General features: G+C 44.5%; 1 protein-coding gene across 1 annotated transcript in view; it reads left to right on the top strand.

Annotated features, from left to right (window-relative positions):
• LOC119404673 (mitogen-activated protein kinase kinase kinase 1) overlaps positions 1–13,155 on the top strand; it is a 154,202-nt gene that overhangs the window by 120,253 nt on the left and 20,794 nt on the right. Inside the window, exons 8-13 of the mRNA XM_049418964.1 lie at positions 2,235–2,331; positions 4,248–4,485; positions 5,298–5,441; positions 5,549–5,673; positions 11,063–11,154; positions 11,691–11,896. Coding sequence (XP_049274921.1) covers positions 2,235–2,331; positions 4,248–4,485; positions 5,298–5,441; positions 5,549–5,673; positions 11,063–11,154; positions 11,691–11,896 — 902 coding nt within the window. The remainder of the gene's footprint in view (positions 1–2,234; positions 2,332–4,247; positions 4,486–5,297; positions 5,442–5,548; positions 5,674–11,062; positions 11,155–11,690; positions 11,897–13,155) is intronic.

The following is a 13,155-nucleotide window of genomic DNA, read 5'->3' as shown; positions in this document are numbered from 1 at the left end:
GCCCGTTACAAAGGGTGGGGCCACAAATCCAATCCAATCCAACCGCTGGCTCCACGACATTTGGCCGTTTGCGTCATTTCTCCGGGCAATACGAAACCACCAAGTCCCTCGCGATCGGAAACCACGCCGACGTGTCCTGCTACCGAATTGTATCCACGCGAGCTGCCGGAAAACATTGTCCAACAGTCCTGCTGGTCAGGTGCGACATGAGTGAACGAACGAAAAGTGCCATTTGGATACATTTCGTAAAGAACTCGGACCAAGAGGCAACGTGCAAAAGCTGTGACATGAAACTTCGCACACCGTCGAGTACGACGACGCCACTTGCGAATCATCTCAAGAACAAGCATTTTTCTTTGCACAGTGTGTTCATGAGAGACAGCGGTAAGCAAGGACGACCAGACGAAGCACAGCCGCTCATCAAAAATGCGTTGAAGTCGGGCAAGGACCTGTCGCAGCGCGAGAGAGCAGCGATAACCACGAGGATTGCCCGAATGCTGGCGCTCGACCTCCAGCCTTACAGCTGTGTCGAAAATCAGGGTTTCAAAGAGCTGATGAACCACATGGAGCCTTTGTACAAGATACCCAGCCGCACTACATTTGCAAGGACAATCATCCCGGAGTTGTATGAAGACACATTCATGGCTGCGAAGGAGAGAATGCACGCGGTGTTCCAGGAAGGCGTAGAGTCGATCTCGTTGACAAGTGACATGTGGACGTTGAGGTCTAACCAGAGTTATGTCAGCCTCACCTGCCACTATTTAACCTCCAACTTCAAGATGAGAAGCTTTGCGTTGGAAAACCAGAGCGTGACCGAGAGCCACACTGCTTGCAACATCCTGGAGCACCTGCAAGCAATGATGGATGACTGGGAGCTGCCACTGCAGAAAGTGCCAGTCTATGTGGTGACGGACAATGCACGAAACTTTCGCGCGGCCCTTAGGGGTATTTCTTGCGTCCCAGTGCAGTGTATGGGTCATACACTGCAACTAGCTATAAAAGATGCCAAGGGAGAAACAGCAGGAGTGCCTGCCATTCTCAAGAAGTGTTGCGCAATTGTTGTCCATTACAAACATAGTGCCCTGGCTGCGGCAAGACTGAAGGACTGCCAGCGACAAATGGAGCTCTCAGTTCTGAAACTTATTCAAGACGTGGAAACAAGATGGAATAGTGAGCACGATATGCTCTCTCGTCTTGTGCAGCTGAAGGAAGCCATCTGTTTGGAGCTTGCCACCTCTGAGACAACTGTGCCCAACCTGGCACCACAGGAGTGGAAAGCTGTGGCTGGACTAGTCAAAGCTCTTGAACCAATCGCATCGGCGACCAAAGACCTTAGTGGCCACAAATATGCAACTTTGTTGTCAGTGGTACCGTTTTTGTATGGAACACAGATGGTTCTGAAAGACTGTATTGCAGTCGATGATGAAATCTCAGAGTTTGCTAGAAATTTGCTGAAAAGCATGAGGACAAGGTTTCCAGGGCAGGACGAGCAAAAGGAGTATGTGCTGGCAACCGCCTGTGGCCCAAGGTTTAAGAACCTCTTCTGTACTGAAACATTCCAGGAAACAAGGCTCTTGGAGCTTGCAAGAACTGAGTTGCAGCTCCCTCCAGAAGAAGAATCAAGTGACTGTGTCGAAGCGTCGACATCTACAGCTCACAAGGAGTGTGTCAGCAGCATCTGGAACAGCATTGAGAAGCTGGCGGAGTCATCAGAAAGAAGACACTGCACTGAAACAGCCAACATCAAGGAGTTTAAGCAGTACCTTCGAGAGCCCACCTGCAGCAAGGACCAAGACCCTCTAGCATGGTGGAAAGAAACAGGCAAGCAGCACTTCCCAGAATTGTGCAAGATGGCCGTGAAATACATGGGCATTCCCGCAACAAGTGTACCAAGTGAAAAGTTGTTTTCAACGGCTGGTAACATTGTTACGGCCCGGAGGGAGAAGTTGACCTCAGATCACGTACAACAGCTGCTTTTTTTGCACGAGAATTTGTAAAAATTTGTGCTTCTTTTAAATAAACTTGATATTCGATATTCGATTTGATATTCGGCTTTTTTTCCTTAATTCGATTCGGTATTCGATTCGAGACTTACTATTCGGTATTCGCACACCCCCAGAGAGAACGGATGATGACACAAACACTGAAAACTTGCAACTAACTTCTACTTCAGCATAAGCTTGTAGATTTGAGTACTGCTTTCGTAGCCTTATTTTGTTTGTTTCCCTTCACAGGGGTGCTGCAATGTAGCCGCAATGGAGAGCCTGTTGTCTGCCCTCTTTGTCGATGCCACTGGAAAGATGACCGATCATCACCGCCGCCCATCACAAAGTGAGACCGTCTGCTTGTTAATTACACCACAACCCCATAAAACAACAACATGCCTTATTTACATGCCTATAGCCCATCAGTGCTTAAATTTACACCCAATTTCAGACCTTTATTCAAGCATTTATACGCTAACACAGACGAGGCACGATATATTGAGCAGCATGGATATAAAGAAATTAAATCATTTTGTTTGTCTGTGCCTCTACGTAACGTAATGGGTAATTTTGAGTCCTACGTGCCTTTATTATATTGATGTCTGTCTGCATTTTTAAGATCTAATAGTAAAATGCTACACGTATTTTTAGTTCATTGAATAATTCAAACAGCATTGCTCGGATTCAGGACAATTCACTGAACACCACTCTGAAAACGTTACTTTTTAGCAGTCCATTGCCTACACCAGTTCAATATCAAATTTTATGATGGCAGCCAAGTAACAGCTCTTTTGTTAACTCTTGACTTTGACAGCTCCAGACATGGTTTTATACGCCGAAGATACAAACGTTTTTTTCTCCGGCAACGATATGGATAGCTTAGAAAAGCAAGCAAACAGATGGCTTCAGCACTTATCAATATGGTTAATAGCAAATAAGCTTGAACCACCAAAAAAAACAAAATATGTTATTTTTCGGCCAAAAAATAAAAGGGTGCCCCGTGACATTCAAGTAAAATTTCGGGGAGATTTGATTGAACGGGTCACATGCCAAAAGTTTCTTGGTATTATCTTTCATGAAACACTCGACTGGACATATCACATAAACAAAGTTCGCACCGATCTTTCACGCTCAATTGGAGTAATCGGGAAAATCAGATGTTTTTTGCCAATTTGGGTAACCAAGCAACTGTATTATTCTTTAGTATACTCGCGTATTCATTACTGTTTATTAATATGGGGAACGACTACTAAAACAAACAAAGAAAGCATCTATAAATTGCAGAAGAGAATAGTACGGATAATCGAAGGTGTTCGCCCTAGAACGCATTCTACTCAGCTCTTTCACAAGCACAACATATTAACGTTTGAGAACATCTTATACAAAAAATAGCGGCAGTTATATATGATAAATTGAAGTCTAACGTGGTGGCATTTCACAATGCATATTCTCGAAGGCATCATACATACAGCTTTAGACTCATCACATACTGCAGTGAAAGAATACGGACAAACTACGGTACACAAAAGCTGACGCATATGATCCCTAAACTACTGAATGTACATCCCACAATTACCACCATCGTGCAAGAGAGCCGCTCAGTAATTGCGTTTAAAAAGAAAAGAAACGTATCTACTAATGCTTCAAAAGTGATTTTTTTCTAGGTGGCATCTCTCAAGTTGTTAAAATTGACGTGCATCTGTCACATTTTCATTTAGTGAATAGTAATAGCATGGTTTTATATTCAACAAGTCTGGATATTTGCACATATTCCTTGCTTTGTCTCTATAAAAAAAATGTGATAATACGCTATTGTTATCAACTGAGTCTTGCAAACAGGCCTCGAAATGTTAATGTTCTTCTAACGATGTTTTATGTACTGTTATAAAAAATTGTGTATTTGTGGCTGCTTGTTTCGTTTCTAATTTTTTAACATGTATACATTACTGATCCTTGTGCACTTTATTGACTGGGACGGGTTACAGCACTTTTTGTCAGGCATTAAATTGCCTTTTTGCTAACCCTGCTCCTTATCTGACATGTATGATCAATGTACAGTACACTGTACTCTGTAACTGATTGATGATTGATTGAATAAACTTTCAGTCACTAATACATTCCTAGAGGACATACTGGAAGCTAGCTAGATCGGCTAGGCAAATATTTTCTGACATCTCCAACAAAATGCTGATATTCACACTCTGCTACTTGTTTAATATGAGTGTCCTTTCTTTGTTTCTTTTCATTTTTTATAACACTCAGGAAGCCACTGCAGTCAGAAGATGATGAGGAGATCCTTGTACCACCATGCCCACTGCACTGTCTTCTACGTCGTGCGTCAGACGTGAGCCCTCTGCCAAGACCTGTAGGAGCACCGTCCTGTTCAGCAGTGAACGCACCACCCATGGTGATGCAGTTCTTCGGCACAGAAGTTGCCCAGTGCCTCATGTCGAGTGTTTGGTCCGAGCGAGAAGCTGCGGTCGTTGAGGTTGAGGCACAGGTATGTTGCTTCTTGTTTTCTTATTGCACCTCATTGGCAGAGAATGCTACTTTTAATCATTGTTTCACCAGATCTGAACAAAGTGGAGGTATCACTTAGAACCTCTGCAGACAAAAACACTGCAGGAGAAAACGAACATAGAGGAGGAAAAAGACAGAGATGTGCCAGTTTCCAGAACAGTTGTCCTTACTCCTGATAGCAGTTTGTCTGCCATCACGGAAAACCAGGAATTTTCAGTAATTTGCAGGTTCTCGAAAATTCATTACAAAAAACAAGGGACTTTTAACCAAAGTTTCTTCAGTTTGGAAATTGTTGCATACAATGGTTATGGAAATGAACTATGCCTGAAAGAAGCAATGTTATAAATCAGAATCAGTTTATTTATGCTAATAAACAGGAATAAATTGTACTTAACTTCAGCTATTCCTAAATAATGGTGGTGTCTTTTACTACTTGTGATATGATGGAAATGCACGATTCCGTTGGATCAGACAGCTCACGCCACATGATCTACAGCTTAATGGGTGTAGCAGCTCAAGATTATGGGCTAGCATAGTAATATTTTACTACTTGTGATATGATGGAAATGCACGATTCCGTTGGATCAGACAGCTGATGCCACATGATCTGCAGCTTAATGGGTGTGTATGTAATGGGTGTAGCAGTTCCAAGATTATGGGCTAGCACAGTAATTTCGCTAGCAGTAAGTCGTTGAAATGCGCAGTTAGCTGCTTTGTGTGTAATTGTACGTACACTAAGATGGCATGTCAAGACGAGCCTACGAGGCCAACGGCACACTTGCATTTCCTCAGGTGACCCACGCCCTGCGACTGGCCACATCGAAACCCATGTGCCTGGAGCCATGGGGAGGCATAGAAGCCGTGCAGGCTGCTTGCTGTCGAGTGATTTCGCATGCCATTGCAGACCCTGTCTACCGTGTGTATGTCACTGCTCTGGTGAGTAGAACACAAACTTCTTCACTCACCTACCTTTCCTGCTGCATTTCTTCAAGGCTTGTCCACACAGCGGCATCTTAAAACGGTTCTTCTTTGTCTGCCAACAGCGTTGTTTCAAGTCCATGCTGGTGCACAGTCCATGCGCCATCTTGGAAGACCTGCATAGCCTGCAGAACCGCGTGCGCAACATAGTGCGAGCTGTGCTCATCAAGTGTGCTCACGGCGGAAACAAGTGAGCATTTTCATTCTTATAACCTCGTTACAATGGATCTGCTTAAAACAGACATTCGGATATTACAGACCAATTTGCGGCGTAATGCCAACCTCCCTATCTGTTATATTGATTGCGCTTCGTTTACAACGGGTTCTGGTACAACGGACATTCGGATATAATTGACTAAAATATGAGGCCAGCAAGGTGGTCAGGACCCCTTTACAACGAACATTCCAAATTCAATAACTTCCGACTTCAAACATATCGCTTGGCATACTTTCGGGAAGGGAGCAGCGCACCGGATATCGACGTACCGATTTAACAACAAAGGCAGTCGATCTCCGGTCTGTCAATGATCAGTTATACCTAGCTGTGGCGACCAAAAATCGGCACGCAGCATGCTTGGTCTTGCGTTTTGGGATGCCGACGCGCGAAATTGCTAGCCGCTGCCACCGCTGCTCCGAGCGGTCGCTGCACGGTGAGCTTGGCCGGAGGGTACGCTGCCGAAGCGTAAATTGCCCATCCGCGGTATCGAGGAGCCAGCAGGCGATGTGATTCGTTGCTTGCGACGGAGCACATCGCGGCTTCTTTGCTTTCGCATGTCCCCTAGCATGATGTTCTTGCCCGCAAAGTTCACATTCGTCTCGTACGTGGGCGCCGTGGACGTAGTTAGGCCTAGCCACGACTTCGAGCAGAAAGCTCGGCTGCGATGTGTGTGGCCGTGGTGCCCGATGTTTCATAGTACGTCATGCTCGATCGTGAATACAAAGAGTTGTCCCCGGATGGTCTTCGTCACGAGGTCCGAAGTGCTGATGAGCGGAACCTCTAACCACTGGTCGAGTCAACGCTATTACAGTCGGTCCAAGACGCGCGTCTGCAATGCTCGTGACAAGTGCAGCGCGATAGCGTAATCTGACGATTGAGCTTCCGCTTGAAGCTGCCAAAGTAAAGCGTAATTACGTATATCCTAAACGATCGTCGACCCGTGAACACAGAACGCATCACTAAGTAGCACGATTTTCGACAGCCGTGACCTTGCGATGCACAAGCAGCAGACGACACTGTCCCGGAGCGAGCATCGGTCCAATGGCAAGAAGTGCTGGAGCAACATGGCAGAAGCAGCCAATCCGAGGCCTCAAAACGAACGTCAAACGTTGAGTTTTTTGTACGCTTGTTTCTGAATGGAGGAGCTAGCTGAAGCGGAGAATTTGAATACGGAGAAATGCGCTTTCCGACGAGCCCAGAATGACGGCGCCCGTTGTGTCGTTGCGGAGCTACAACTTTTTTCAAAAACACATTCTTATTTTTTTTGCGATTTCTGCATTAATTTTCGCCACCTCGGCAGGCGCAACAAATTTTTTACATCACTTCTATGTAGTTTTCAGTGAAGATATTTTGGAATCAAATAGAGAAAGGGCTACAGAAACTGAAAATGTTACTTTCATAAAATCGATTTTTTGTTTATTTCCCGCAGTAAGAAAGCCCATGTCCGCCATTAACAATAAATCCGTTCTTTGACTGCCTTTGTGACTCGTAATTCTCTCCGGTTATAACAAACCCATTGAGCGTTTACATAGAAGTCTGTTGTAACAGTACTTGGATTTTGCATACTCCCTTTACAACAGACCAAAATCTTCTTCACTATAAAGGTCTGTTATAATGAGGTTATACTGTATACGTATTTTTGCCCGCTATCCATAAATTCATTTACCTCGTACAACTAAGTGCAAAAGCATCACGTGTGGGGGTAGGGAATTGTAATGACACCTATGTGGGCATACACAGGTTTCTTTTATGAGAACAAGCTGTAACCAAATAAATAAATGTAATTTTTAAAAAACATGGTAATTATGGGCAGGAACTCAACAATGAAACTAGGCAATAAGTGGCAGCTGAAGACAAGAAAGTAAAAAGAGGAAGCAGTGGTTATGCAAGAATGCACTTAAGTCTAATGCACATACAGTGAAACCTCGGTGATACGAATCTCACGGGACCAAGAAAAATATTCGTATCACCAGAAAGCATGGAAAATTAGCATGCGAGAAAAGAAAGCTGGTGTACATTTTCATTTATTGTTTTTCAGGGCCGCAGCAACGTCAGGAATAACCCTGAATGATTGCCAGTTAAGCTTTTAGATGTCGGCAATCACAGCAGCACTCGTAAATATACGACCCGTGCGCGCGTATTTAATTAATGAACCAGGTGCGTTGTGATCCGCGACAACAGTAGCCCCTTCCAAATTTTAGTATGCTTTTTTGCATGACACCGGAATACTGCAGCGAAAGTAACTAAAGAAGAGCTTTGACACGATGGATCAAGGCCACAAAATTACAGAACCACGGTCCTGTGTTATGATTTTATTATCACGGATGCGTTGGGGATGTTTTTGGGGAGATATACGGCCATGCCCATACAAGTGCGACCTCAACAGTCGCGCATGTTGACGTTGTGAGGCCTGACTCCTTCGCCAAGACCGTCCTCGCCTTCTTTCGGTCTTCGTCCACCTTCCATAGGATGTCTGATGCACGAGGCAAGCACGTGTAAACACAGTACAACGACAGAAGCCCGCGTCGACGCTAATGTCCTCTGTAATCTAAACACGAAGGCACACGGAGGCACATAAGAGCCTCAAAGATTCGCACACACAATCTCGGAGGTCATGACGCGTCTCTGAAGGTTTATTCTGACCGTAAGAAAAGGGCTTTCTTTTTACACCGTCAGTCTGACGATTTGGCGGTGCGGCTCATGCCCACGCTTGCGTTCCCGCGCTCGCACGTGCTTGCCGCGTCTTCCGCGACAGCGCGGACAGCACTTCTTCGTACCTGGGCGGTAGCTTACGTTCGTATCAAACGTGGCTGGGTGAAAATCGGTTCGCAACAACCGTACTCCATTACATTGCAGGCCAATGGACCTTGGCCGGGACCAACGAAAAATTCTTATCACCCCGAAATTCGCATGAGCTGTGATCGTATCACCGAGGTTTCACTGTATATTGAATTCACATATAATGAATTATTGCGTACATCTAACAGTTGTAAAATCTCCTTGAAATATTTTTAACATATAAAGTATTTTATATATTGAACTACCTATATATAGAACTTTCTTGCGACCCCCTTCGGAGCCAATATATTCAGGTTCAACTGCATATTAGCTGTGGAACTGCTAACGTAATTAAACCGAAGTACATGCAGCTAATGGCTAAGTTACTTCCAGTGTTTTCCTTCGGGAGAGAAAAGTCAGAGAATAAGACGTTAAACACGAGCAAGCTGGTGGCTCACTCGTATATTACAGAAGTTGCTGTGTGCAGCCATGCATCTTGAGTCCTGCTTTTGATAATGTCAACAGGACTGGTGCATACATCTGACACCCCCCCTTTTTTTTTTCTTTCTTTTTTATATGTGCAAGTAAGCATATGTCATGCCCCATGAAAATGTGGCCACCATGGCCAGGAGTCTAACCCGCATCCTTGAGCTTAGTAGCATCACCTGCTAAGCTACCAGGGCAGGTGTCCTGATACCTAACTATAAACCTGTTGCTAGATGACACACCTGGACTCTCTTTCGGTCCTGTAGATAAAGGTTGCATGCCTATTGTCACCAAATAGCGTAACTCATTTATTTAGCACCTGGCTTTCATCTGGCTTAACTGATCGGTTTTGCCGAATGGAGAGTTATTGGGGAAGTGGCAATGATAGCTGATCATATCTGTCAGAGTATAAGTACTATATTCATCATTAAAAGATGAAAATTTAGTTTTATCAGGCGAGTACTGCGAGATCATGTACAGTAAAAGCTCGTTAATTCGGATTTCTAGGGACCGGAAAAAATGTCCGAATTAACCGAATGTCCGAATTACCGAATGGTCGAAATAAACACAATAAATGCAAGAGTTTTTTCAATATACCTTTACTTTACAAAGTAATCGCGGATGTGTGTCTGTTTTCGAGCAGAAATTCGCGCGGACACAATTTTTCTGAGCTCAGCAGCTCAGCAGCTCGCATGCTGTCTGCAGTGCCAAAACAAAGTTCTTCAAGGACGACGAGGGCCTCCGCGACTTCCTTCACAGTGCGAGCGGGCCCGTGTGGCTTATGGTGTGGCTGCTCCTCTTCAGGCTCTTCGTTCTCGGATTCGTTGCCATGCATCACTTCCTTGACGATGTGCTCATCAGTCAGACAGCTGGCAGTGGCAACGCCATCATCAATGCCGATATAATCCTCTAGTGTCACTGCATCAGGCATAACACTTCCGAAATCCTGCCCATCGTCGGTACCGTCGTCCGGCGACACTTCGGCATCGCTGGAGTCGGGTACAACAAAGCCACTATGCCTGAAACAGTTGGCAATGGCGTGCGCAGGCGTGTTCTGCCACACACACGCAAGAATGCTAACTGCTCTCAGGAGACTCACGTCGTATTGTTTGCCGACGTCATGGCACAGGAGCAACTTCTTGTCGGCAGAGCCCATTTTTCAGGGCATGCAAAATTTCTACTTTGGTGGTGAAGTCCTTGGCCTCATACTTGGGTGCTTCGCCGTCGTTGCCATCGACGGAGAATGCGTTCACACGAAAAGTCCGCACAATCAAGCTAATGGAGCCGTACTGAATCGTTCCTCGATAAAATGGCGATCAACGATGCAGCACACCAACGGGAACAAAGCAATAAAATGGCACCGTCAACAACACACGCGAAGAAAAGGCGTTCAACCAGTCTCAAGTCAAGCCAAGTCGACAATTGATGTCCATGGCGATGCTGCGTTTGAGCTTCACTTTTGTTCCAAATTGTTCTTTTTTCGTTTTCAAGCCTCGCCAGCTGCCCGAAAGTCGCCGAATTATCCGATTTGAGGTCAAATCTGTCCGAAATAACGAGCGCCCAGTCTCATAGAGTGATGCGTATATTTACAGGCACCAGATGACGTGTCCGAATTAACCGATTTTCTGAATTAACGAGAGTCGAATTAACGAGCTTTTACTGTATATCACTTGTATGATAATTCAAGTGCTATGAGTCCTTCTATCTATTTCCTACTGCACAAACACGTGCAATTCAGAATCAATAAAAGGTGTCACTGAAAATTGAGGAGCATGTGCCACCTTGCACTCATATGTTCATTGTGGACATGCAAAGTTCCTTAAGTCATACTAGCCATGCAACTTGTAGGTCCGACATGTTTCAGGTCACAAGATATGCTGGTACATGATAATGTGAACTCACATTACCACGTAATACACGTAATATGTACAGTTGTACATATTACGTCGTAGACATTTGCTTTAAATATTTTACGCTCACACTCATCTGGAGATCCATACCACATTCATACACAATGCATGTTCAAATAAGCATGGTAATAATGCAGTTTTTCTGTGTCTGTGTGTTTTTTTCTTGAAGTGGCATTGTGTGCTTTCAGGAGAAGCCGTCAGCTGAGCCTGGCAACCCTCGCAGAACTAGCACGCGGACAGGCAGGAGCACTATCCGTTGGAAGTCTCACACAATACCCAGGTGAGCTCCTATGTTTTGCATCCACCTTTCATCTGTGGCATCTTTTAGTAGACTGCATTCATTGTCATCTTCTATGCTTGCACCCAAGTGAAACACATGTTATGATCACCAATGTAGTGATCTTACTGAAGCTAGTACAGCCAAACCTCAATGTAACGGAAATAACAAATTATTGAAACAGAACGAAGTGCGTAAATGTAAAATTTTTCTCACCATTATTAATGAGTAAGAAATGTAGGCTTATAACAAGTATAGAATGTTGCTTCTAGAATTGCTCATAATCTCTTCACAAAGGCACATATGCAAAATGTATCATAACAGGAAAGCGTTAGGTACGCATGACGTCATTTGTACTACAGAGAGACTGAAATGTCGATGCAACGAAGTTTGCAATAGTATAAGGATGTTTCTCGCTGCAATTGCGACTTAACTGTATTGAGGTTCAACTGTAATTTGGAAATGCCGACGTTGTAGGCACTGCAACATTTCTTTGATTCCTCTTCTTGTGAGCTCCATGCCTGTGTTGTTCCTTGCAGCTCCGAATGGCCTGGGTGCCGACTTCCTGCTGGACGTGGTGCTGTCCGAAGGCAAGCAGACCCCGTCGTGGCAGGGTCTCCTCAGCCAGCTGCTGGTGCTGGGGCGGCTAGTCGAGGAGTTCCCACACCTACTCACTTCACCAATAGCCACCACGGGCACTGTCAACGCAGAGTCGCTCGTTGCCGTCGACCTGGCTGTCCGCGCGGTGCGTCTCTAAATCGTTCTTCTCCGGTAACTGGCTTTAAAGGGTCCGACAACCAATTTTTATGGTACCTGTTCTCTTTCGCACAACAGAAAGCTTGCCGGTCAGAGTGTCTAATCACGGAATGGTAATACGGAAAATGCCGTGAAACATTTATATTCTAAGTGTTTCAATGAGGTGTCTACGATGTTGTATACACACAACACATGTTGAAAACAGTGGGAGATAGCGCAGCAGCAGTTCATGTTTGTACGCTGCGGTTTGATATGTTCCACTAGTTGCCGAAAAGGCAGCACCGCTTCTCAGCGTGCAGCTTCTTTTACCTCATAAGCTGCACAGAATAGAGCAAGGGTGGATAGTAATATACATTCTCTAATTTTGAGCACTAATTATGGTGCACATGAAAGCATCAGACTATGTGCAGCAAAGTGAACGACTCCATAATCCAGCTTCAAGGCTCTTCTGCTAGGCTGCACAACATACCGTTTTTTTTGTTACTTTTAAATGTGATGTAGAAATATAAATCCTACTCAGATCGCAAAAAGGATGCTTGAATCTGTCACTATAATTCATGGTCTTTTCATTTCCATCAGGATCTAATCACACATTCTGGCCAGGTGTCAGTCCCTTTAATCCAGGTTTTTTTTAAGGGGAGGTTTGCACAAATGCTTACAAGCAATAGTAATAAGTTAATTAGCATCCCAGTGATCATTCAGTGACGCAGTAACATTTGGAGAGAAGGACTTGATTTCTTTTCACGTGTCGTGTGCCCCATGGCATTGGGCACACAAATTTCAAAGTTGGGGGGGGGGGGGGGTGTTAAGGACCCTGCCCCTGGATCTGAGAGTGATTCAGCATATATATTTACATGCTTCTACCCTATGTTCATTTGTCTTCACTTCTAAGTGAACTTATGATGAAAAAATGAAAAAAATAAACGCCGACCAAAATCAAAAGGTTTAAAAACACTTCGTTTTCGTCGCCGTTTATTCTTTTTGTTTTTTCATCATGGCTCTTTCCAACCAGACGATTTATCGTCAAACCATTGATTTCATCAAGTGAACTAATATGAAACATTTTGAATTTGAGAACAAGTGGTGGCCATAACAAAAACAAATGCAAGCTCACGGGGCTAAAACTTCAAGGACTAGAAAAAAAGTCACAGTATCGCCGCAACGGCGAAGCAATGAATGCGATAGCAATAAATTGGAATGTAACGCGAAGAACGGAAAGCAGCTCGAAATTGCCAACACGTCGCTCGA

This window comes from Rhipicephalus sanguineus, chromosome 9 (assembly GCF_013339695.2).
Source record: "Rhipicephalus sanguineus isolate Rsan-2018 chromosome 9, BIME_Rsan_1.4, whole genome shotgun sequence".
NCBI lineage: Eukaryota > Metazoa > Arthropoda > Arachnida > Ixodida > Ixodidae > Rhipicephalus > Rhipicephalus sanguineus.
The sequence above is the reverse complement of the archived record's forward strand: the minus strand, read 5'-3'. Positions and strand labels throughout refer to the sequence as shown.